Below are 25385 nucleotides of genomic sequence, written 5' to 3' on the forward strand. Positions count from 1 at the left end.
ATGAGACGGAGCAGGACAGCCAGGGCCATCAGATTCATTAGGGGCCAGCCTCGCCTTGTTCCTTCACCGGATTTCTCGTCCGCCAGCTGGACACAGGAGAGGGATCTACGATGGGAGCTCCTTAGCAGCCTCACCATCTGGTTCACCTGGAGGGCCCGGTGTTTCAGGGCCTTTGAGGGGAGACTGGAGCCTCCAGCAGAGACTGTTCGGGGGATTTGGCAGGAGTTGATCCACACCTTGCGACGAGGACAGTATGACCGCATCCGGGGCGACGAGGATGAGGCGATCTTGCGGCGCCAGGCCTTTCACACCACCTGGCGCAGCGGCCCCTTTATACCCTACACGCGGGGTCCCCCCGTTGGCACTACACGCCACCTGTTTGGCTTTTCCCCCCTCCTATTGTATGATATAGCATCTCAGTTCTTTGTACTGATGCTTGTACTTTTCAGCACCTAGGGAGAGTCTCCCTGGCTGCCTTGCTTTGTTCTCTGCTCTGTTTTTCTTGTGAGCAGGAGAGGATCTTTTGTAGCCCTACGCGCGTTTTTTATAACTAATGAAAGGATCTTTTCTCGGAAAAAAAAAAGAAACTGAAAATGGACCTGCCACTTATGTAGCCATGTGTCCACGATCTCCTTGGTACGCTGCTTTTGCTCGCCCCTGAACGGTTCCGGAGTAATATTGGGGCCTAAAGCAGAGGCAAAGGTATCCATACCCGATAGAGTAGAGAGGGTAGTGGTCAAGAGCGCCATGGAGTTTTGCAAAGCTTGCATCTGGTGTAATATGCGGAAGCTTCGGAAAAGGATCGGTACTTCAAAACTCAGAAATCAGCACTCTTTTCGTGACGGAACTAACACAAACTGAAAGGAGATGTGCAGAAAATAGAGAGAGAAGGGGGAGATGGAGAGGACACAGTATTGGGTCCCAATTACCCTCTGTAGGGCCCCCACCACGGATGGTGTATTTGCTTTATTAGAATGATGTAAATCTGAAAACAAATATAGAAAACTTGACCTTTTCTTGGCTGGGAAAATCCCTGCCCTTGACCTTCAGAAGTCCACCCCTTTACTTGGCAATCTCCTTGGCTTGACTGGCCCTTGATTGGCTTGAGCACTTGGTGAAAACTCAGATGAATGATGGGATTATGGCTCTCTTCTATTTATACTACCCTTCAGGGGCAGTCGGCCAGCATAAGGGCAGGCGGCCAGCATCAGATATGTCCCACGACTGGATATTCAGCTTTTAATGCTGAAAAATCTCATTAAATGCTGGAAAAATCCCCATAAATCCTGCGCATCACTTCCTGGCTGGCTGGTCATCAGGCGCCTGCTTCTTAAGGGCTGGGCACATCTTTTGCCCACAATCCCAAAGCTGGGCAGCCTGTGTGGGCTGCCCCATACATGCCCTACAGCCACTTAAAGGCTGTATGCTCCTGAAAATAGCCTTATCTTTGCCCTAGGGCTGTCCCACAGCCCTTCCATGGCTGGTGGATCCAGCCTGGGCCTTCCTATCCCTCATGGGGATGGTTTCACACCATTCCCATGCCCATACTAAGCTCCGGGTTAGCCCTATGGGCTGGCCCCTTGTCCTAAACATAATCTACTCAGTGATCTCGCATCCGGTACCATACCAAATACACAGAACCACTGACATCATTCTAGAGGGGGACTCACAGCGCGGACTGGCACTGTTTCATGTGCAGGACAGTGCACACCTGACCTCGGACTCATGTGCAGGACAATGCACACCTGACCTCGGACGACTGAGATGGATCCCTGGCTGACTCGTCCCGGACTGGGCTCACATGGGACCAGTTCACCATCCCAGGTCCTGCACCTTCTGTACAGAAATGTCTACGTGGCATCCAAGTGCGGGATGCACGTGACATCCCCTTCTGCTTAACTTGACGGAAGCTGCATAGCCTCCAAATAATCCGTCAATAATGCCGGATAGTCTTCGAAAACTTCTTTGTCGAGCCATACCGCTTCATGAGTTCCTCGGTCTTGAAACTTTGTGAGGAACTATCGTAGTCTTCGGCCTGAGCCATGCTTGAAACGGTGCAGAAGGATCTGTTCTGGAACCATTACTTCTGCTTCATCCACAATGTCTGGTTCCACTTCGTCTTTGACCTCTGAAGTGGGTGGACCTGCATATGGCTTTAACCAACTGACATGAAATACATCGTGCATAGTCCAACTCGGAGGTAGCTTTAACTGCATAGACACCTCACTAATCTTTTTCCGGATGGGAAATGGTCCGAAGCACCTGAAAGACAACTTTGGGCATCGCTTGCCCACCTGCTTCAATCTTTGCTTCATAATCCAAAGATACACCCAATCCCCTTCCGAAAACTTCATATTGGCCTGTCGAGTGTAGGCCTCTTGCGCTTTAGCCAATCTGTCTTTTACTGACTCTAGGATCTCCTGGTAAGACTCCGTTACTCTGTTCACCTCCGGTACTGAAGACGAAGTCCTGGTTAACAACGACTGGAAAGGTCTTCCAAACGCTGCCTCATATGGAGTCCTGCCAATAGCTGAAGAAAAAGAGTCATTCAAAACAGCTTGAACTAAAGCCAAAAACGATTCTCACTTACCTTGCTGATCGTGGACATAACACTTCAGCACATCAAAGGCCAACTGGTTGTATCTCTCTGTCTGGCCATCTGTCTGTGGGTGGAATGCACTGGAAAAATTCAACTTAGTACCAAAATTATCAAGCAATGCCCTCCAAAAATGACTGGTAAACTTGGCATCTCGGTCTGACACTATGGCCCTAGGAATCCCGCCAATCGGGTACCAATGCCGAATGAATAACTAGGCAACATCTTCAGCGGTCACATTGGCCCTGCACGGAATAAGCATAACAAATTTGCTAAACCTATCAACAATAGTTAAGCACTGCGTATTACGCTTACTCAGACCGGGAGGCAGATTTGTGACAAAGTCCATCGAAATGTCCTAGAAAGGACCCTCGGGAATTGGCAAAGGCTATAACAACCCTATCTTCTTTCCACGAGGAGCTTTCACCTTTTGACAAATGTCACAGCGTTGTACATATGTAAACACATCACGCCTCATCTTTGGCCAATAGTATTGCCGTTCTAATTTCTCCAGAGTCGAATTCATGCCCCTATGACCACCTGTAATGGCGTCATGGGCATCATGGAGAAGAGCTGCCCGGAATGACTTCATGACACATAGTCGGTCTTTGTAGAAAAGCCAACCATCGCGTATCAGAAAATGGCATGGTCCTGTGGCATCCAATGCCTGTTCCCACTGAGTACCGAATTCCTCGGAATCCGCGTACGTGTGCTTCATGTCTTCTAGTCCTGTACCAACAAGATCAAGTCTAGTGGTCTGAATCGCAGATACTTGTTCCTTCCTGCTCAAAGCATCGGCCACTGGATTGGCCTTTCCTGGAAGGTACTCAATCATACCACCGAACTGCTGGAATATCTGACTCCAGCGGTGTTGTCGATCACTCCTCTGTGCACTTGGCATCGTCTGAATCCAACGCATTGCCTGATGGTCAGTGCGAACCTCGAAGTCACGACCATACAGGAAATGTTTCCAATGTTTCAAGGCCTGTATAACTGCTAGGAGTTCACGATCATAGACTAAGTAATTCTTTTCGGCAGGCAGTAACTTACGAGACATATAAGCTACTGGATGACCATTCTGTTGCAGTACACCTCCAATTGCAATGTTACTCACATCGGTGAACACTTGAAATGGTTCGTCCCACGAGGCAAGGGCTAAACAAGGCGCTTCTGACAAAGCCACCTTGAGGTTCTGGAATGCCTCCAACGCTCGTGGAGTCATTCGAATCTTTTGTCTTCTTGTTTTCACTCCCTTTAGCAGATCGGTGAGGTTTGCCGAGAGATCAGAAAACTTGTCAATGTGGGTGGAATATGCCTGGCATATACCCACAAATGATCTAATGTCGTAAGCGGTCTGAGGTACGTCCCAGTTAACAATCTCGGCCACTTTAGCCGGATCAAGTCGAATGCCTTCGGCACTAATTATATATCCCAAGTAATGTACCTGGAACAGATAAAATTCTGACTTCTTTTCATTGACATAGAGCTCGTTGCTTTCCAGCAACTTAAGGACTTTCTCCACATCAATGTCATGCTGCTCAACTGTAGCTGAAAATATGAGTATGTCGTCCAAAAATATGAACACACTCTCTCCAATCAACTCCCGGAACACACGCATCATCATGCGGTTAAATGTAGCTGGGACGTTCGTCAAACCAAATGGCATAACCACAAATTCATGTGGGCCCGTACTGTACGGAAGGTTGTCTTGGGAATGTCCCCCTCTACAATCCGTACCTGGTGGTACCCACTTTTTAAATCCAGTTTTGAGAACACCTTTGCTCCATTCAGCCTCTCGAGAATATAGTCGATTCGAGGCATCGGGAATTTGCTCTTGATAGTTAGCTTGTTGAGTGCACGATAATCGACACACAACCGGGAAGACCCATCCTTTTTCTTGACAAATAAGATCGGTGCTGCAAATGGCGACACGCTGGGGAGGATGAAGCCAGCTTGCAACAATTCTTGGAGTTGGCGGTCCAACTCCGATTCCATTGCCTTAGAAAGGCGATATGGAAACTTGCTCGGGGGTTCCGAGCCTGGGAGGAGGTCAATCCTGTGATCCTCCGGTCTGGACGGGGGGAGCTGGGGAGGGAGACTGTCTCGAAGAAAAATCTTCTGGAACTTTTCATGGAGAACCGAGTACTTCTCGGAAGCACTGGCCACCGTCTGGGCTGTCTGGATGTAAATCATCGCACACTGTGCGCCTTTCCTGACTGCTCGCTTAGCCTGCAAGTGGCTTATGAGCGGAAAGTTTGGAATACCTGGCTCACACTTAATGGTCACCGCGGTGTTTGACACATTCCGATCGATCTGGAACGTGTGCTTGTCCCACTTGACATCAGGAAGAAACTTGTGAAACCACTGGATACCCAAAATTATGTCTGCTCCTACAAGAGGGGCAACCATAAAGTCACGCACAAACTCTACGCCCTGAATCACTAACTTAGCACCTAGAGCTTCATACTTGACGCTCGTTGTCATACCTGTGCTAAAACCCTCAACCTGTTTGTCCACCGGAGTCAGCTCGAAACAGGCACGCCTAGCGGCCTGTTCCGTGACCACGTCCTCCGTGCTGCCGTTGTCAAACAAGACAACGGCTCTCTGGCCACCTATGTAGCCAAAGGACTTCAGCAATTCGTTGCGCTCATACTCATGGTCATGGGCGCCCTTCTGCTTATCTTCGAGCTCCCGGCTAATAATTGCTCCAACTGAAGCACCGGGGATTGAAGAACTAGGGTTAGCCGCTGGGGTCTGTGTGGGAGCTGTGCTCACCATGGAAGCTGTGGAGGCGGCGGCGGCCTTTGGAGGCTTCTTCGGACAATCCCGAGAAGTATCTCCATTTGTATGACAAAAGAAGCATCTACCCTCCTTCTTGTACTGAGAAAGCTCCTCAGCACTCAACTTGCCACCTGTCTTGCCTGCCTCCGCTTTCTGGTCTGGAGTAAGCTTAGACACATTGTTCGAGTTCTTGGAGCGAGAGGCTCCCGGCTCTGTCCTGGGGAAGAGCCCGTCTGGTTCTGGCTTTTGCCCCCCGAGGTGTTAGCCCTGGGAGAAGCCGGCTGGGAAGTCTTGGGCTTGCCACCATTGTGTTTCATTGCTGCACTCTGCGCAAGCGAGAGTGCGTCCTCAAAGGTGGCTGGCCTAAACATACGCACCTCCCATTGGATTTGCGTGTCCAGGCCATACAAAAACTGCCCTTTCTTGTCCGTATTAGATAAGCCTAATTGCAGACATAAAGTCGAAATTCTATTGGCAAACTGAAGGACTGGTTGCGCGTTCTAACGCGCTCCCCTGAACTCGTCTTCGAGTCGCTCTCAAGGTAGTGGGGCAGTAAAAACCGCTGCTTAAGGTCGCGGACGAACTCGTCCCACACATAAGCTGCCATACCTACTCTGGTGTGGGCATGAGCCCACTGAGTCCACCAAGGAATGGCCTCACCTTCCAAGTACCAACTAGCTAAGATCACTTTGTCAATATCTGTTTCCTCACTGCGGCAAAGTAAGCTTGAAATTGATGTAACCATGAATAAAGAGTTGTGGGATCGAGTTTACCATTATACTTACTAAAATTCATTTTCTCGAGAAAATGATTCGAGGACGCCGCCGGTGTCAATCTGGCATCCAAGGCTCTGAGGTAACGCTCGTGTTCCACGCGTCGCATGGCGTCGTCTTCTCTTTGTCGGATCTCCAATGCACGCATATGCAACTCAAGCAAGGAGCTTGGCTGCAGCTGTGACCCCGCGAGAGGGTCCCTGTGACGAGGATCTGGTATCTGGGATCCGGAAGGAGGAAGGAGGAGATGGAAAACGCGACGCTGGAGAGCGAAAACGCTCCTCCAGAGCCAAGATCTGCGCCTTCTGCTCATCCAACTTGGCTGTCTGGTCTGCGATTGCTCGCATCATCTGCTGGAACACGTCTGTGACACTCAAGCCGGGTGCCCTAGCTAGGCTGCCTGGTGCGCACTCTGGTCCCATGGTTCTAGTTCTCTCTCGTCGCCAAAGTTCGCCATAGCGGGAAAATGCAATTCCTTTCCGGAACGCAATCTAACCATCCACTATCTGTGTGGGAGACTTCCGAAGGCTTCCGGAGGCTAAAAACCAACCATCCTTCAAGGGACAGGAGTCACTCCGAAAGGGGTAGTCCACCGGCGTCTAAAAAACAAACCACACGAACGAGAAACATTTTCTGGTTTTCTTTGCTGAATCTTTGTCCTTGACGTAGGCTCTGATACCACTGTAATATGCGGAAGCTTCGGAGAAGGATCGGTACTTCAAAACTCAGAAATCAGCACTCTTTTCGCGACGGAACCAACGCACAAACTGAAAGGAGATGTGCAGAAAATAGAGAGAGAAGGGGGAGATGGAGAGGACACAGTATTGGGTCCCAATTACCCTCTGTAGGGCCCCCACCACGGATGGTGTATTTGCTTTATTAGAATGATGTAAATCTGAAAACAAATACAGAAAACTTGACCTTTTCTTGGCTGGGAAAATCCCTGCCCTTGACCTTCAGAAGTCCACCCCTTTGCTTGGCAATCTCCTTGGCTTGACTGGCCCTTGATTGGCTTGAGCACTTGGTGAAAACTCAGATGAATGATGGGATTATGGCTCTCTTCTATTTATACTACCCTTCAGGGGCAGTCGGCCAGCATCAGATATGTCCCACGACTGGATATTCAGCTTTTAATGCTGAAAAATCTCATTAAATGCTGGAAAAATCCCCATAAATCCTGCGCATCACTTCCTGGCTGGCTGGTCATCAGGCGCCTGCTTCTTAAGGGCTGGGCACATCTTTTGCCCACAATCCCAAAGCTAGGCAGCCTGTATGGGCTGCCCCATACATGCCCTACAGCCACTTAAAGGCTGTATGCTCCTCAAAATAGCCTTATCTTTGCCCTAGGGCTGTCCCACAGCCCTTCCATGGCTGGTGGATCCAGCCTAGGCCTTCCTGGCCCTCATGGGGATGGTTTCACACCATTCCCATGCCCATACTAACCTCCGGGGTAGCCCTATGGGCTGGCCCCTTGTCCTAAACATAATCTACTCAGTGATCTCGCATCCGGTACCATACCAAATACACAGAACCACTGACATCATTCTAGAGGGGGACTCACAGCGCGGACTGGCACTGTTTCATGTGCAGGACAATGCACACCTGACCTCGCACTCATGTGCAGGACAATGCACACCTGACCTCGGACGACTGAGATGGATCCCTGGCTGACTCGTCCCGGACTGGGCTCACATGGGACCAGTTCACCATCCCAGGTCCTCCACCTTCTGTACAGAAATGTCTAGGAGGCATCCAAGTGCGCGATGCACGTGACATCTGGGCTGCGATTTGTGCCTGACGTTACAACGAAGAAGCTTCGAGAGCTACTTTGAACTCTTGGAAATCTGATTTTGACACATAATCGTCAAAAAGATCGGCATCGGTATCTTCCGTATAGCCGGCAAGCCTTCGCGTTCAACAAGGGCCCAACTCCAATTCTTGGGTCGACATCTTGAAGAGGGCGAGCGGAGAGAAAATTCGGTCTTGCACAAAAAAATGCGAGTGAACTTGAGAGCTTGAGAGCTTGTAAACTTGAGAGATGTGTGGCAAGAAGCCCACTTAAGGGGTTTATATAGCCTGCCCCAAAAGCTGCTTGAGCTTTTGCTTTTGTGTTTTTCTTTCTATAATATATATATATATATATATATACATATATATATATATATATATATATATATATATATATATATATATATATATATACATACATACATACATATATATATATATATAAAAGTTCTGTTTTCTTTTAAAAAAAAGAAAAAAAACACGTTGAACCTTAGGGACTCTTAAACTTTTGTAAAAAAAAAGTTTAATAAAAACGCAAAAAAAACAAAAGTGCCGAATCGGGCTGGGCGCATGCTTTTGCTGTTTTGTTTGGTTTTTTTTTTGTCCCTTCGGAATTAGCGTCGTCGCCATCATGCTCATGTTGCCGGCACCGCCTATGCTTGGGGTCCACGGCTGTGTGCACCAGCCGTTGCCTGCCAACGGAGGCCTGGCCGCCTACATGGGCCTGGCCGGGGCGCCTGCCTACGTGGGCCTCGACGCCGGCCTGCATAGGCTTGAGCGTTGGCCCGCCTAGGCCTGGGCGCTTGCCTACGTAGGCCTAGCCCACGTGTTCTCAGCGCCACCAACCTCCCATGAACCAACCAATAGCACCCGTCGACGAAGCCAGCAACGAATCCCTCATCGCTCTCTGTCTCTCGCGTTCAACCAAAAAACATCGTGCTTTTTTTTTTCTTGGTTCTCACCCGACTTGTTCCATGCGATTTCACAAGCAACTTCAGCCTTCTTCTTGCAAAGCAATCAACCCTTTCTAGACCACCATCTCCATCATCCTGGGTGTCTTTGACGGAAAAACACATACTTTTTGAAAAAACAGCAGCATGTATAACAAAACAACAAGCTTCTTGAACACATACCTTTCTTCGACCTCATCTTCTCTACCTACCGACTTGCTCGTTCATGAGGCACGCTTTGATACCACTGTCAAATCCCCAAAGATCTCCTCGTAGAACGCTCCTGGTTCGAGACTCGAAAACTGCAAACAAACAAACAAACAAGAAGGGGATGCAAGCCTGACTCACCTCCCAACCATGACAGCCGTGGGCAAGCCCAAAGTCTTGGCTATCTCCACCGAGCCACGAGCTGAGCTAACTAGGTTGACGTACCGACCAATCTCCTCCTCGCGACGTCCCATACCGCCATGAAGCTACCCTCGCGGGCCTCGAGATTGCTGCCGGCCTCGGCCGCATAAAGCATGTGCACGTTTGCACTAGATCCAGGCTCCAAGACCATAGAGCTCTCACAAATCTCGCGAGACTCTATATGGCTAATGACTAACCTTGGCCACGCTTTTATAGGCTCTTGGCCGATCATCGGGCGTCCACACTTGGGTGCCCGCCCGTCCATACTTGGATGCCCGCCCGTTAGTCTATCCCTAACTCAGCTCGCCATTCAGCCTGCCTAGTTCCAAGCTTCCCCAAACCTCGAAGCTAGTCTTGCGTGCGTGTAGCACACAGTAGATGCACACTATGCACATGACATACTCCCCTTCCTCTAAGACATAGTAGCGACACGTTTCAAAAAACGCGTTTGAAACGTTTTGGAAACGTTTCAAACCTTTCCCAGAAGTCTGAAACGCGTTTCAAACTTTCCCATCTTGGCATGTGAAAAATCAATACCATATATGATATTTATATGCCAGAATATATGGGATCATTGATAGCATTGATAAAATGATAATATGTTGAATATATGCATGCTTGTATGATGTATCAGGATTTAGTAATAAGTATGTGTTATCATCTATGCATAATGGGCCCATGGCCCATGGGATAGCAAATGCCAAATATGCCAAGGCAGTCATCCATGTTCAAACTTCAAACTCAAAGTTTCAAACTTCAATCCTAGATAAAAACAATGCAAGAAAGAAATGAGCCATGGTGTATGTTGAATATGTACAAACTACAAAGTTCAAATGCCAAACTTTAACTTCAAAGGTTGCAGGCTGCAGCCTGCAGGTTTCAATCATGATTCATGAATCAACAATCATAGATAATACTAAATAGACAAATCACATGACACAGAGTCTCAATGGTAAATGCTCATCATAAGTAAGCTCAAGAGTCAATAGTAAATAGTCAAACACAATCCGTGTCACATGTGACACACAGTACATAGTACAAAATAAAGTAGAAAATAGAATCAGGAGTCATCCTCCTCAGACGGAGACGACGACGACTCCTCATGGTCATCTCCATCCTCTGATGTCTCTGACTCTGTGCCGGAAAAAGACTCTGCCTCAGCTCCATAAATCTCAGGTTCTGTAGCCGTAGCACTCGTAGAAGCTCCATCTCTAGATGCATGCACTCGTGTGATACGAGCTGGTGCCATCAACTCCTCGTAAAGCATAGCATAGATGTCACGCTCCTCCTGAGGAATATCCGGTACATCCTTCACCAACTCTATGTCAATCTTGTCGACATTCACTTGGCGCGGCTCGATTGGATTGCCTTGTTGCTCAATTAGACGGAGGTTGCAATGACAATAAACCAACCGTTCTAATTGAGCACTGCTCAATTTGTTCCTCTTCTTTGTGTGGAAGAGAGCCCATGTGCTCCAGTTCCTCTCACAAGGCCCAGAGCTGCAATCTTGTGAGAGGACTCGCAATGCAAGGCGTTTCTGTCATAGAAAGGGCATAAAACTTTGTAAGTAGTCATGATAAAGCACTAACCTCCCATTGCATCATGATTCATGGCTATTATTGATGTAACATTTGAATACTAAACACTTACCAGTAATGGAGTACCAATCCCATATTTCTCCCACCATGAGACTGGCTGTAGCTGTGTCTCTCTTAGTAGTGCGGTGGGTCTTCCAAACACACGGCTCCCATTGCGATATACCAAGAGCTCATCCTCCAATTTTCTCAAGAGATTAATATCACCTCCTGTCCACCTCTGGATGTACTGTTGCCACCCTTCTTCCAACTCCTCGTTGTTGAACTGCTCCTCATTACGCCATAGAGGATGCAGTATATGGGCAACCGAATGGATTGGTCTATGAAACCAATTCCATCTACGGTTCCAAACCTCCCTGATGTCCTGGACCCTATTCATAGACCAAGTCACGAATAACGATTCACCAACAACCAAAGCCAAATAAACCCGACAAGTACAAAACTGGAAAGACATGCATATTGCATATTACATACCTCTCTGCTGATAGAACGGTGCACCGATTCAGGGCTTCTCCAATACGGTCCATGAACTCGTAAAGGAGACCAAGAGTGCTGCCCTCCATGTCTGTGATGCGAAGGACACTGTAAAGAGGCTGAGTGGCCTTCACAAGTGCTTTGACATCATCCCACCAACTCTCTCGCATCATAGCACGCACAAATGCCACTGCCTTGGGCTGCTCTCGATCCTCCCATGCCATCCACTCTCGTGACACAACTGTGCGGAGTAGCCCTTGCTGGACTCTCACTAGCCTCTCAATCACAATGAACATGTACGCAAACCTGGTCTTTAAGGGCTTGAGCAACTCATCATCATCAAGATGCCTAATGTCACCATGACCAATAATGCATGTGTCTCCACCATGTGTGTAATCCTCATCCTCATGTACAAGGCCTATGTCAAATGCATCCTCATAGGCATGTACATCATCACATCAGTTCGCATAGGTATGACTCAAACTATCCCAGGGGACATAATCATCTTGAGTGACGTCACATGTAGAAACCCCATGATCCTCATGCGTATCCACATCCATGTGATGCATATCCACATCCACATGAAAGTCATTCCCATGCTCATGCATAACACCTACACATGTGCAACATCACCACGAACATCACACACACATGCATCGCTCATGCACACATCATGCAACAACCATTTTGAGCTTCTAGGTGAGCTCGGGCAGGGCGACCCTCATACCCAAATGTGTGGGATCCATGGAAGAGAATCCTGTCACATCAAGAGTAAGCATCTCTACCATGTGCTCCTCACGGCCCACATCATCCATGACATGCTCATGGGCATCTAGCACATCCCCATTAACACAAGAAATATCAATAGGCACACTGACAACATCGTCCACATCAATGTCACATGTGACATCATCAATTGAATGTCGTGTGCCCTCATGTCCTCGTGATCCACATGATCCATGAAATCCACATGATCACCATGATCCACATGGATGGCATCCATATCATACACAATCACCGATCACCACATGTCAACTACATATGTGCATGGCTATCATCCTCATAGATACATATGATATCACGAACCGGTGTATATGATGCATCATCATCATGCATAGCATCCGTATCCAATAAAGCATCACTACATTCATCTACATCATGTGAACCAATAGCATCTGCCATGCATGTATCCATAACATCATCAACATTCTCATCATCATCATGTGATGGTGTACATGTGTGACATGTATCTGAAATCCCATGTATGCCATCAAGTACATCACATGTGACAACATCTCCATGCTCATCATCAAAATCTTCCTCGGCATGAGGTCTTGAAGCACCGCCTCGATGAGTATTCCTTGGGTTTGGAAATGCATGACCCTTGCCTTTGACTTCATTGGGTGTGTATAGAGACATCAAGTTGCACATAGCACCATAAGTAGAATGAGGGTGATGATTCTCTTTGTCTTTAACATGAGCTTGATGAACATGTTGAGATGCTTGTCATGTGCATCAGCAATGCCATGGACTTTCTCAAGACTAAATCCAGAAGGGGCAAGCAGATAAAGACTATGAACCAGTAGAAGATGGACATGGAGTAGGACTTGGAGCAAAGCATGGATCAGAAGGGCTGTCGGCTGCATGGAGGATGACATCAGCAGTACCAAAGGGCTGTCGGCTGCAGGACAGAAGGTGCTGGCAGCAGGCGCATCCAGAAGACACAGTTGGCAGCATTAAATTGATTTTATGAATTAATAACTGGCCGACCAGCAGTCGGCCAGTTCCCCACATGCTCCAAGGCCTATATAAAGGCACCTTTGCTCTATGTTGTATTCATTCACTCCCACTAGGGGTGTGAGTCACTAGGGGTCCCATAGGGGACAGAATTTAGGGTTAGCAACCTTTTTATGAAGGCAGCCCATGGCTGCAAAGATATGTACCTTTTTGTACCATAGTATATACTGAAATTCCAGCACTTCTCACTCTCTCTCTCTATTCTCTCTCTACCTGCGTTTTTGCATCAGATGGTGTGTTTTTGCATCAGATGGTTTCCAAGAGTGTTTAGGGCTGAAAGAAGACTACCCAGAGCTTCCGCGCGTTACATTGGTATCAGAGCATCAGGCTCAGCCAAGCTAAACACTGATTCAGTCCCATATGATGGTGTACAGGTCCAAGGTACAGGAAAGTACACAGATTCGAAGCCCAAGGCAAGAACACAGATCGGGAAGAACTCCCAGGAGGTTTGTTGGTGGTGTTCCACAGTGCCAGATGGGGATGGCAGTTCCGTGAGAGATAGGTTCTAAGGGAACGGTCCCAAGGGAGGTTAATCCTCCAAGGGTGATGTGAGAGTGCCAGACTCAGTTCCAGGAACGAAGACCAAGACGGTGTTCAGAGCCAGGGCAGGAATGGATTGTGGACTAGAGGAAGACCAGATGCATAGATCTTCATCAGAGACAGAGTGGTTTGGAGAACAGAACGGATTTTCAGAGAAAAAAGGTTTGCCAGGGATGGATGATGACAGAGGGACTTCGGGACAGGATTGGGATGATGACAATCATCCAAGAGCAGGTTGGATTCCCGTCATCAAGTTTAGCAGAGGGGGATGTCATGTGCATCAGCAATGCCATGGACTTTCTCAAGACTAAATCCAGAAGGGGCAAGCAGATAAAGACTATGAACCAGTAGAAGATGGACATGGAGTAGGACTTGGAGCAAAGCATGGATCAGAAGGGCTGTCGGCTGCATGGAGGATGACATCAGCAGTACCAAAGGGCTGTCGGCTGCAGGACAGAAGGTGCTGGCAGCAGGCGCATCCAGAAGACACAGTCGGCAGCATTAAATTGATTTTATGAATTAATAACTGGCCGACCAGCAGTCGGCCAGTTCCCCACATGCTCCAAGGCCTATATAAAGGCACCTTTGCTCTATGTTGTATTCATTCACTCCCACTAGGGGTGTGAGTCACTAGGGGTCCCATAGGGGACAGAATTTAGGGTTAGCAACCTTTTTATGAAGGCAGCCCATGGCTGCAAAGATATGTACCTTTTTGTACCATAGTATATACTGAAATTCCAGCACTTCTCACTCTCTCTCTCTACTCTCTCTCTACCTGCGTTTTTGCATCAGATGGTGCGTTTTTGCATCAGATGGTTTCCAAGAGTGTTAAGGGCTGAAAGAAGACTACCCAGAGCTTCCGCGCGTTACAATGCTCCACCCTTATCTTCATCCATGCTCTTTATGTCACACGAATGTCCCTAATCTCTTGCATCATGCTTTCCACAAATGGTTGCATCATGGTTTCCATCATGCTTATCATCATCATCATCATCATTATCATTTGTGACGTCATTTGTCATAACAGGCAATGCTTGTGCATTTGCTCCTCCCGATTGATGTAGGCATATGCTCACTTATGGTAGTGCTATGTGTGAACAGGGCTTAACCAAGGGCACTTTTTCCCATGTGGTTTTTCCCCTTGGGATATCAAGTGTGAAAGGACACTCTACATATAATATTTTGTACTTCTATATTATATGGATGTGGCACACATGCAAGGGTTGACTTGCATTTTGTGGATACCACACTTTTGGCTCTCTCTTTCTCTCTCTCATTTCTGTGTGTGAGCTTCTCTACCGTGCACCTAACCCTAATGTGCAGGTTTGTGTGTGTGAGTGTGTGAGTCCAACACCAACAATTGGTATCAGAGCAGGGAGCTGGCCCTGGAATCTGCCCCTTGAAGAGCTGCAGAAAACCTGCAGAACTCTGTCGCCCTGCGAATTTCCGTCGCTGGCGCTTCCGTCCGACAGTTTCGTCGCCGACGGTTCCGGCCACCAGAAACCGGCAGCGCTAGTGGGGAGCCCACCGCCACCGCTCAGCCCACGGGCGGCACCTCCCTCTCCAGCCGGCGGCGACAGTGCTGCCAGAAACGCCTCCACCCGTCAGTTCTCCATTCTGGCCGTCGACAGTTTTCGCACCGGCCGCCTAGAGCTATCGTCGACGTTGCGTTCCGGCCGCCCAGAGCCGCCGTCGACTTTGCTGCTCCGAGCTCCGCACGTGCCCGGGCCGACAACTCAAGCACGTTCCGCGCCTACCGCCTCCACCTGGACCGTTTGCTCTGCCGCGTTGGCCCGTCGACCCTGCGCTCCAGCCACCTCCGTCGACCCTGCGCTCCCTCTCGCTCCATCTTCACGCCTGCGCTTGGCTACAAGCCCCTCAACATACACGCCTGTCTGCTCCCCGCCTAGCACCTGCTTCACACGTGCTGCCCTTGCCTAAAGGTATTCTCTGTACACATTTTTGTTCAAACACAAATACAAATTTTGCAGCCATTTCAGTGCAGGTCAGATACAATTTTGCAGACACTACTGTGCATGTCACATACAATTTTGCAGACACTACAGTGCATGTGGTAAAGGGTTCATGCGATTTGGGGGATTTCTCAATTTCAGGACAAATTGAAAAAAAATTGGGCATGTTGCTTTGCTTGCAATTTGGGGGTTTTCAAAATTGAGGTCAAAATCAACAAATTGAACCTCTTTCATTTGCAGAAATTTGGGGCTTCTGTGAAAATTGGCCAATTAGATGCACATTGAAGCGATTGGAGTGCATAAAAATTAGGGATTTTCTGATTGGAGCATGTAATTGGGCATTACAGCTGTGATTTGTCGCGTATGTATACACATTTTGTGTAATTGGACAATTTGGTGCAGGTTTACACTTGCTCTGGTTTGCAGGCATAGACATTTGGTTGCCTGGCAATGCACATTGGTGCTTGGTTTGCTTGCAGGTATATTTTGTTGACATGGCACAGAATGCTACAGATGTATTTGGTGTGCTCACCCAGGAGGACAAGTTGGATGGATCTAACTACTCTCTCTGGAGTTTCATGATCCGTAATTTGCTGGTAGCCAAAGGGCTTTGGGGCATCGTGTGTGGTGATGACACACGCCCACTTACCATACAGCCAGCCACGCCTCAAAGGGGAGGTGCTCAAAGAGCTCCTGATGTAGAACCTGCTCCCACACAAGAGCAGAAGAGATGGGACTCTAGAGATGCACAGGCCATGTCATTGATAGCCCTTTCAGTGAAAAGGACTATTATTCCGCACATTCGTTCTTGCAAGACATCGAAGCTTGCATGGGACACATTGGAAGCAATGTATCAGGTACGCAACGAGGCAAGAGTTGCCTACTTGAAGAGGCAATTGGATCTTCTTTCTATGGATGAGGGTGACTCAATGGCAGATCATCTCACCAAAGTGAAAGATTTGCAGGAACAATTGCTCAACATTGATGAGGTTATCCCAGACAGACAGATGGTCACCAACACTCTTCATTCTTTACCACCTTCCTACTTGGGCTTTCACACCTCTCTCAACCTCTCAATGAGAGGAGGTGGTGATCCCATCACTTTTGAAGAGCTGGTGGGTTTACTCTTGCAGGAAGAGCAAACAAGAGCAAACTTATCGAGCAACCATGGTGGAGACAAGGCACTTACAGCCAAGGATAAGGGTAAAGCAAAGAGCTTTAAGCATGGGGGACAACAGTCTAGCAAGGCTGGTCATGGACAGCCCTCTTCTGGTGGTGAAAAGTCTGACAAAGGGGATGCAAACAAGCCCAAAAAGAAGGGTAAATGTCACTACTGCCATAAGCCAGGACCATGGTTGTCACGGTACGAAAATACGATACTGTACGATATGATACCGTACGGAAATTTTTGGTACGATATGAAATTTTCAGATACCGTACGATAAAATACGGTTTTTATTTTTTACACTTACAACCTATGGAGCTTCAAGCTTAAATGTGAGGGAAGGTTGGGAGGAGAGGAGTCTACAGTGCTTGAGGAACCAGAACATGGATATGTGTCTCTCCCAGTTGGATCTCCCGATTGTCTCCAAAAAAGAACCTGGATGGATAATGCAATACCAAAGGTCTCCCAGTGTAGCGTTTATGACTAAGGGACCATCCTTGCACAAATACGAGCAGTGCATCTAGGGTGATAAGTTTAGGGACTCCTCTCTAGATCAAAATGGCCATGTCCAAATCTTCTCCCTCGTACATAACTTGAGAATCTAATTGTCTAGCCTACCTATACCAGGGATCTCCAAGTGACGTAGCAAGATTCTCTCATCCTACCAATCAAGTGTACACTACCAGTCTACCTTGCCAGATTTTTTAGGTCTCTCAACAACCCCATATGGAATACTGAGTGGACACGAAAGTTACGAAGTATTGCGAGCATTTGGGATCTTCATTAAGCAGGGTTTCTATATTTTTTTTAAGCATTTGGATTTTTTTTTTCAAGGGAAAAAAATTTTGGGAAAAAAAAAACTCGTACCGTACGATATCGTACCGTACCAACCGTACGGTACGAACCCATTCGTACCGGTACGAGAAACAACTATGGCCTGGACACTACATCAGTGAATGTAGGAAGCGGATTGCAAAAGAGAAAAGGAAAGAAGCAGGCAATGCAGTAGCAGACTCTTCTGATGACAAAGCACAGCAATCAGCTAATGTAATCCAAGAAGAGTACACTTTTTTGGTCACATGCACTAGTGGTACACCAAGTGCTTCAGACACTGATATGTCTTGCATTGCATCTGACAGACAGAATGCATCATGATATTTTGATAGTGGTGCTTCGAGCCACATCACTTCATGCAAAGATATATTTCAGCACTTGGCTTATGCTTCAAATGGCCACACTGTATCATGTGCAGATCATACCACATATCCAGTAAAGGGAATTGGCAATGTCATACTTATTGCAGCCAATGGTGCCAATATATGTATGAAAAATGTATTGTATGTTCCAGGCATAAAGAAAATCTGCTCTCCGTCTCAGCCATAAACGACCAAGGTTTAAAGGTTGAATTTGAAGATGGGAAGTGTTTGGTAAAAGACCCATCAAAGGGTTATGAAATAGTCACTTCTGGAACATGATACAAAGGCTTGTATAAGCTGGACAGCTATGACAAGCGTACTTATGATGCAAATACAGTGGCTGCCCACACTCCTGCTATGCATGATGCAGAGCTATGGCATGGTCGTTTTGGGCATGTAAATTTTCGGAGTTTGATGCTTTTGCAGAAGCATCATATGGTTGATAATATGCCGCCTCTTGAGTCTCCACCAAGACATGTATGTGAGGGGTGTATTTTGGGAAAGATGCAACGAAAACCATTCCACAAAGATGGAGCTGTTAGAGCTGAAAGTAAATTACAGCTCATGCATAGTGATGTATGTGGTCCAATGCGGACACCATCCATAGGGGGACATCTTTACTTCGTCACATTCATTGATGACTACTCCAGGTTTGCTTGGGCTTACCCCTTGAAAGCGAAAGCAGATGTGTTTACATGCTTTCGACACTTTGTAGCAATGGCTGAAAATATGTGTGGATGTAAAGTCCAAACACTCCGCTCAGATAGAGGTGGAGAATACATGTCAAATGCATTCATGGATTATATGCTTCAAAAGGGCATCAAACACCAATGTATTGTGCCTTATACGCCGCAGCAGAATGGTGTAGCTGAAAGGAAAAATAGATCTCTCATGGAGATGGCAAGATGCATGGTGAAAGCACAAAAGTTGCCTCACAAATTTTGGATGGAAGCTATAATGTGTGCAACTCATGTATTGAACAAGTGTCCAACAAAAGCTTTGAAAACCATAACACCATTTGAGGCTTGGTATAGCCGAAAGCCAACAGTGGATTATATGCGTACATTTGGGTGTTTGGCATATGCACATGTGCCAGAACAACTCCAAACAAAGCTAGATGACAAAGCAATTAAATGCATTTTTGTGGGCTACCGCAATGAGAGCAAAGGATACCGTCTTTATAATCCAACTACACGAAGGATTTTTGTCAGTAGAGATGTGGTATTTGCTGAAAATTCAGAACAGCCCATGTACGGCTTGTATAAAAGCAATGATCCAGGCATACATGACATGTTTGATGGACTTTTACCCATTGCAATTAGGGGGGATTCAGATCAGCCATCCCCTACACAAGAAAATCCTCATGTAGAACATGTGGAACAGCCAACCATTCAGCCCCCTTCTATGGAAGAAGTGGAAGATCTTGTCAGGGAAGAGCAAACAGCCATAGACATAGCCAAGTCAGTGCCAAGATGGTTGCTGAAAACTTTGCAAGAAAGCAAACTTGCAGCTCCACTCACAGGTAGAACAAGGGCTAGTTCCAGCCACGCTTTGAATATACATCGTGGGGAGTCTGCTTTAGCAATGGGTGGTCTCTTTGATTCAGAAGAGCCTTCTTCTTATGAAGAAGCACATGAGAATGAGCATTGGTTGCAAGCTATGCAAGCTGAAATTTCTTCTATCATGAAGAACAATACATGGGATCTTGTGGAATTGCCTAAAGGCAAGCATGTCATTGGAACAAAGTGGGTAAAGTCAAAAGAAAGTCTGATGGTACTATTGACAGGTACAAAGCAAGACTTTAGGTTTGTGTGTGTGAGTGTGTGAGTCCAACACCAACAATTGATTCAATGCATTGGCCACATTTGCCCAATTTGCACATGATATATCCTATGTGTCATACTTGCATTGTTGTTATCGCCTTGTAAATTCATATCCTCTTCACCAATCACCTCTACATGCTCCTCATTCACCATTTCCTTGTCTTCCCTTATCTCTTGAAGTCCCATCGCTTGCTTAGATGGAGGCCCCCTTGACATAATGGCTGAAAATGAAAAATGGCTAGTAGAAGACTTAAATGGTGTCGAAAATTGGTAATCTAGGACTCTATGGATAGCTCTTGTGGCGTAGTATTCAAATATGCAAGAACAGAAAATTTTTGGATAGCCCTAATATTCTCTGTTTTAGGGTTTGTACAACAATGCTAAGAATAGAAATTAGACTATAGAATACTCAAAACTCACCGGATTTGGATGAAATTTGGTGTGTGATCTTGTGATGATGAGTACTAACTATGCCTAAGAGGGTTTGATCAAAGTCAAAGTGCAGATATACTCTGTTTTGACTTTTTCTTGTCAAAGTCAACCACCTACATTTGAGCATCCAAACGACGTCAGATTCGGGTGTACTATGGATTGTTGGAAAGTCCTAATGATGTGCAACCATCTTATGATGTAATTTGTCCCAAATAATTTGTTGTTTCTGATTGGACCCAAGTTTTGACCTCTGGTAAAAAATGGCAACTTAGGGATCCAAATGGTGTCTAAACGAAGAGGTTGAAGGCTTGTTGGGAAGGTGTAAGGGAGTACTAAGAGCCTATATAATCATCTAAACTCCATCCCTAATGTGATTTTACTTAATTAGGGTTTTGTGGATCTGCAGATTTTACTTAAGTGATCTTTTGGTACCAATAGGCATATTTTGATCATCTTCATCACCATTTTCTCATGATGAAACTCATGGAGATGCAATTGGTGAAGAAATAGTAGCCAAGCATGTGATATTGAAATCAATTTCTTCCAAAAAAAACGTGTCCAATCCACGGGCTCTCACAGCCATGTAATCGCTCAAAATTGCCATCATAGCTTGTTAAGTTTTGCTTAAGAGCTTGGTTGCCATTGATTAGATGCTTTGCTAAGCATTAATCATGGCTTATAGCTCTCCCACAAGAGTGCAGATGCACGCAGCGCACTGTTGGCCTCACAGCAAAAATCACACGAAAATCCTCCTATTACAAAGATGATTAAGGGACTTATGCTTGCTTAGGCCATTCCAAAGCTAAAGCAAGCTCCAATGTGAGCCTCAAACTCCACCAAATGGAGGAAAATGGGCACAGAAAAACGCAGCCTCACTCCACGAAAATCACCATGGAAATCATCATTGGATAGTTCCTCCTGTAGCTTATTCCCTACCGAATCAAAGCCCTAAAGTATGGCAAGGCTATAGCCAAAGATTGAAGCCCAAATGCACTCCAAAGATCAAACAAGAAGAGGGAAAGAGCAAAAACGTTTTGGATTAGTAAAAGTAATCATGATTAATAAAATTAATGACTTTTTTCCCCCAAATTTGGACCAAGGTTTGCATGAAGGTTCCTATTCAGTTGCTTAGGTTCCACACATGTGACAACTACCAAGGTGAGTGAGAAGCTACCATGATCACTGTGTGCGCGCGCGCGCGTGTGTGTGTGTGTGTGTGTGTGTGTGTGAGAGAGAGAGAGAGAGAGAGAGAGAGAAGACTCTTCTAACATCATAACCACATGATCCATGTGACAGCTCTGAAGCACTGGACATGCAGCTTGAGCCTGGAACCTCTCAATACACACACACACACACACACACACACACACACACACACACACAAGAGTCTTCTAACATCATAGCCACATGATCCATACAACTTTGAAGCACTGGACATACGGCTTGAGCCTGGAATCTCTCAATACACACACACACACACACACACACAGCCATCATCACAAGTTCTTTCAAAATATTTGGAGAACCCTATAAAAACATGTCCATGGAAGGCCAATTATGAGAAACAGTGGAGGAGAAGGCTAGTTACCTGCTAAAGCATGGCATACCACTTTGCCCAAAGCTAACCCTTTTATGACACTCAGCTCCCCAGAACTCGCCAATTCATTGCGCAGATCACCTTCTTCTGATGACCCTTTCATGTCTTTTTCTATCACGGTCAGGCCAAGTTCATTGGCACCCGGCCATACCACACGATCCGGCATTTTCCAAACCAGCAGCAGGCATCGTTTGATTTGTTGGAGGGCAAAGCAGATCTCAGCAAAGGTGGGTCTGCAAGGAGGGGTTGCTTGCAAGCAGCACTCTATGACATTGACCAGGTATTTTGGACAATCTGGCCTCTCGGCTTTCACCCAATTCTTCCACTCCCCATTGGCAACTGCAGTATACAATTCCTTGTATTTACCAGTCCTGATTCTCCCATCAGGAATGCCAGTCATGATGTCAAGGCATGTGATTCCATAGCTATAAACATCCACCTTGTCTGTGTACGCTGCTTTGCAATCTAATCCTCGCAGCTCTGGTGCCATGTAGCCTGTGGTACCTACAAGTGTGGTATGCTCCACAATATGCGAATTGTTTGAGCTAGACATATGCTTTGTCAGTCCAAGATCTCCTACCTTTACCTCCAAACACCCCAGTCCAGGTGAGCATCGCAGCAAGACATTGGCCGGCTTCAAGTCTCGATGGGTGACTCCACATTCATGCATGAACCTCACTGCTCTTGCAATCTCTAGCATCAAGTCTACCATCTCCAGCTCACTGAACGCAGCCACACCGTCTTCTTGCACTTGATGCACAATTCTGTCCAAACTCCCATCCATTAGCTCCATCACAATGCCACTTTCTGCAATCTTTCCATTCCTCAGCTCGCGCCGAGTTATGTAACCCTTGACTAGCACAATGTTGGGGTGTTGAAGAGAAGCTAGCTTTCGAAGCTCTGAAACATGAGGAGTCTCCAAATGTAGGCACTTCCCAGTCCCATGTTCAGAAATGCCCAACAAATAATCCCTAAAGTTTGAATATCCTTGCATGTGCTCCGTGGATGATGAACTGCTGTCATTTCCACTATTTGTGAAGATTGATGAGCTATACTCTGACTCTGACTCAGAGCTTTCCCGCAAAAGCAGCTTCACAGCGACCGGATCACCAATTATCTGCCCACTTGCAGTCCTGACAAAATGCCCTTTGCACACAGAAGCAAAGCCCCCTTCTCCCAGGGGTTCCTCATCTAGCACCACTTTAGTATCTTTGTAGGAGTCTAGATTCCAAGCTTCTAAAGCTCCAAAAGATCTTGAGAGGCAGTGGTACTCATCCTGGGAGAACATGCGAGGTTTCTTTACTACTGCTCGCTGGAACTTGCATGCTGGTAGGTGCTTAGAAGACTCACGAGAAAGTTTGTAGAGACAGTGAAGAGCGATGCATGTATGCACAACAGGCTTCAGAGATGCCACGAGAGCATTGGACCTCTCAATTAATGCCATGTGGACCTTGGTTGATCTTTTGTGGATATGGGTTGATGCCATGTGGATGTGGGCTGATGGCATGCAGATGTCGCTTGCACCATTGATGAAGAGCTCTATTTGTGGTATGAGCCATATCACAAGCCATTGCAAGTCGCAGAAGAAGTCCATGAACTGGGTGGCAAGCGGCGACTGCTCATCCAGGACAAGCCTGATGCAGTAGAAGCCAGAAAAATCTGCAAGCATGTCGCGGGATCTGCAGTGCAGCCGAAGCAGCTCCTCAAGCAAGGGTTGGAAGTGGGTGTCACTAACCTGATCATGATGATGACGATGGGGAGGACAAGCTGTTGCGTCGATCAGATGTGTCACCAAGAAGTCGAGATTTTCTTTAACACAACTCAAGAGAACATCTGGCTCACCACATGCAGAGCTGGGCATTTTGACTTCAAAGGCAGCCCTCTGCCTCAGCCTCTCTTGCCGGTGATTCAGGAGCTGACTTCTGCTTCTGCCCATCGCTTCCCACCGCTCCCGCATCTCGCTCTTCGCCGCTTCCAGCCTTCTAAAGGAATCTCGGCTGGGATCGAGGTGTCTGCGCCTTTCGCTTCCCTCGCATTCCATCTGCTCTCTTTTCCCTAATACTCTTGAGGTTTTCCTTCCTTTCTTCCTCTGCCCCTCCCTCCCTTTAACATCGTTCTTGGTAGGCATGGCTCTCTCTTTCGTGAAGACCTACGGGCCGCTGGCGAAACACTCAGAGAGTCAGAAGAGAGAGAAGGCAAAGAAGGGGGGCCGAGGGGGTTAATGTTTCCGACATAAAGTTAACTGCCCCTCCCTGTTTCTCTCTAGGGTTTTGACGAGACTGCGTCCTGACTCAGACTGTCAGTCCACTACGTTGACTTGGTCCCCCATGAAATTTGTCCATTCCAATAATATGGATTTTATTTAGGTAACAAAACTGGAATTTTTTTTTTTTAAGTTTGGCTGATTAGAAATTACCCCCATCACTTATTTGTAACTTTCCATGTGGCAAGCAAATGAGAGCCCCACTTGACAACACCTTCACATAAAAGAGAGAGGAATTTTATTTTTTTAATGAGTCATTTGCACATTGAATGAGTCTCATATAATATATCCGTGTATATATATATATATAGGAAAGTTTCACATTTTTAAACTTTTTAAAAAGAACGTTCCACAAGCCTAGATGGATTGGGGCTCACAATTAGTTGTCACTTGCTCATTGAATCAGTTTCTCATCTCTATATTATCTTCTACTAATATATTACATGGCTTATAGCCCCCCGCCCCACGTGTCGAAATCTTTTGAGGCCACACTGCATCGTGCCGCCTTCATGCAAAGGTTTCTATCTCTCTCGCAGGTTGCAGGTTGCAGGTCCGCCACCGCTCCATGCAGAGCCGCCTCCCTTCAATGTGGTAGGTTGCAGGGAATGCATAGCCACATCCTTCAATTCGAGCGGTGCTCCTTCATCTTCATCTGCAGACGTCCTCCTTACGACCTCCCCTCCTCGGTCTGCTTTCGTGTGTGTAATAATCATATATATATTTATGTATTTTATAAAATAAAAAAATAAATTTTTAAAATTTTGAAACGACGTGTGTGTGTATGTGTGTTTGTATGTGTGTGTGTGTGTGTGTGTGTGTGTGTGTGTGTGTGAGAGAGAGAGAGAGAGAGAGAGAGAGAGTGTGTATTTTGAATAGTTTTATTAATTTTAAAAGTTAGTGAATAGTGTGTGTGTGTGTATGTGTGTGTCGTTTGAGGGTTTGAGAAATAGTGTGTGTGTGTGTGTGTGTGTGAGAGAGAGAGAGAGAGGGAAAGAGAGAAAGAGAGAGAGAGAGAGTGTGTGTGTGTGTGTGTGTGTGTGTGTGTCTGTATTTTGTGGGTTTGCGTGTGTTATAAATGATTTAGCTTTGTGAATAGTTTGAGGGTTTTTGAACACAATGTTCACGTGCACATGTGTACATACACATGAGAGTAGGCAACCAGGGGTAAGGATATGTATGTGTATATATAAAAAAAAACTAATAACTAAACCAACTCTATGTCAACCATATCCTC

The 25385-nt window shown here is 46.5% G+C and overlaps 2 protein-coding genes across 2 annotated transcripts in view; both read right to left on the reverse strand.

Annotated features, from left to right (window-relative positions):
* Positions 1–24197, reverse strand: part of LOC147617145 (uncharacterized) — a 39330-nt gene extending 15133 nt beyond the window's left edge. The window contains exon 1 of the mRNA XM_086776734.1: positions 21880–24197. Within this exon, the coding sequence (XP_086632860.1) occupies positions 21880–24016 (2137 nt within the window). The 5' untranslated portion in view covers positions 24017–24197. The remainder of the gene's footprint in view (positions 1–21879) is intronic.
* Positions 10357–11743, reverse strand: LOC147617147 (uncharacterized). Its single transcript, XM_086776278.1, has 3 exons — positions 11366–11743; positions 10947–11262; positions 10357–10833 (listed from the first exon to the last, which is right to left on the reverse strand). Exons 1-3 carry the CDS (start codon positions 11659–11661, stop codon positions 10357–10359), a joined length of 1089 nt encoding a protein of 362 aa, XP_086632404.1. The 5' UTR covers positions 11662–11743.
* Positions 24198–25385: the final 1188 nt, after the last annotated feature.

Source organism: Cibotium barometz, chromosome 37, assembly GCF_041138505.1.
Source record: "Cibotium barometz isolate CiBa-2024 chromosome 37, ASM4113850v1, whole genome shotgun sequence".
Taxonomy (NCBI): domain Eukaryota; kingdom Viridiplantae; phylum Streptophyta; class Polypodiopsida; order Cyatheales; family Cibotiaceae; genus Cibotium; species Cibotium barometz.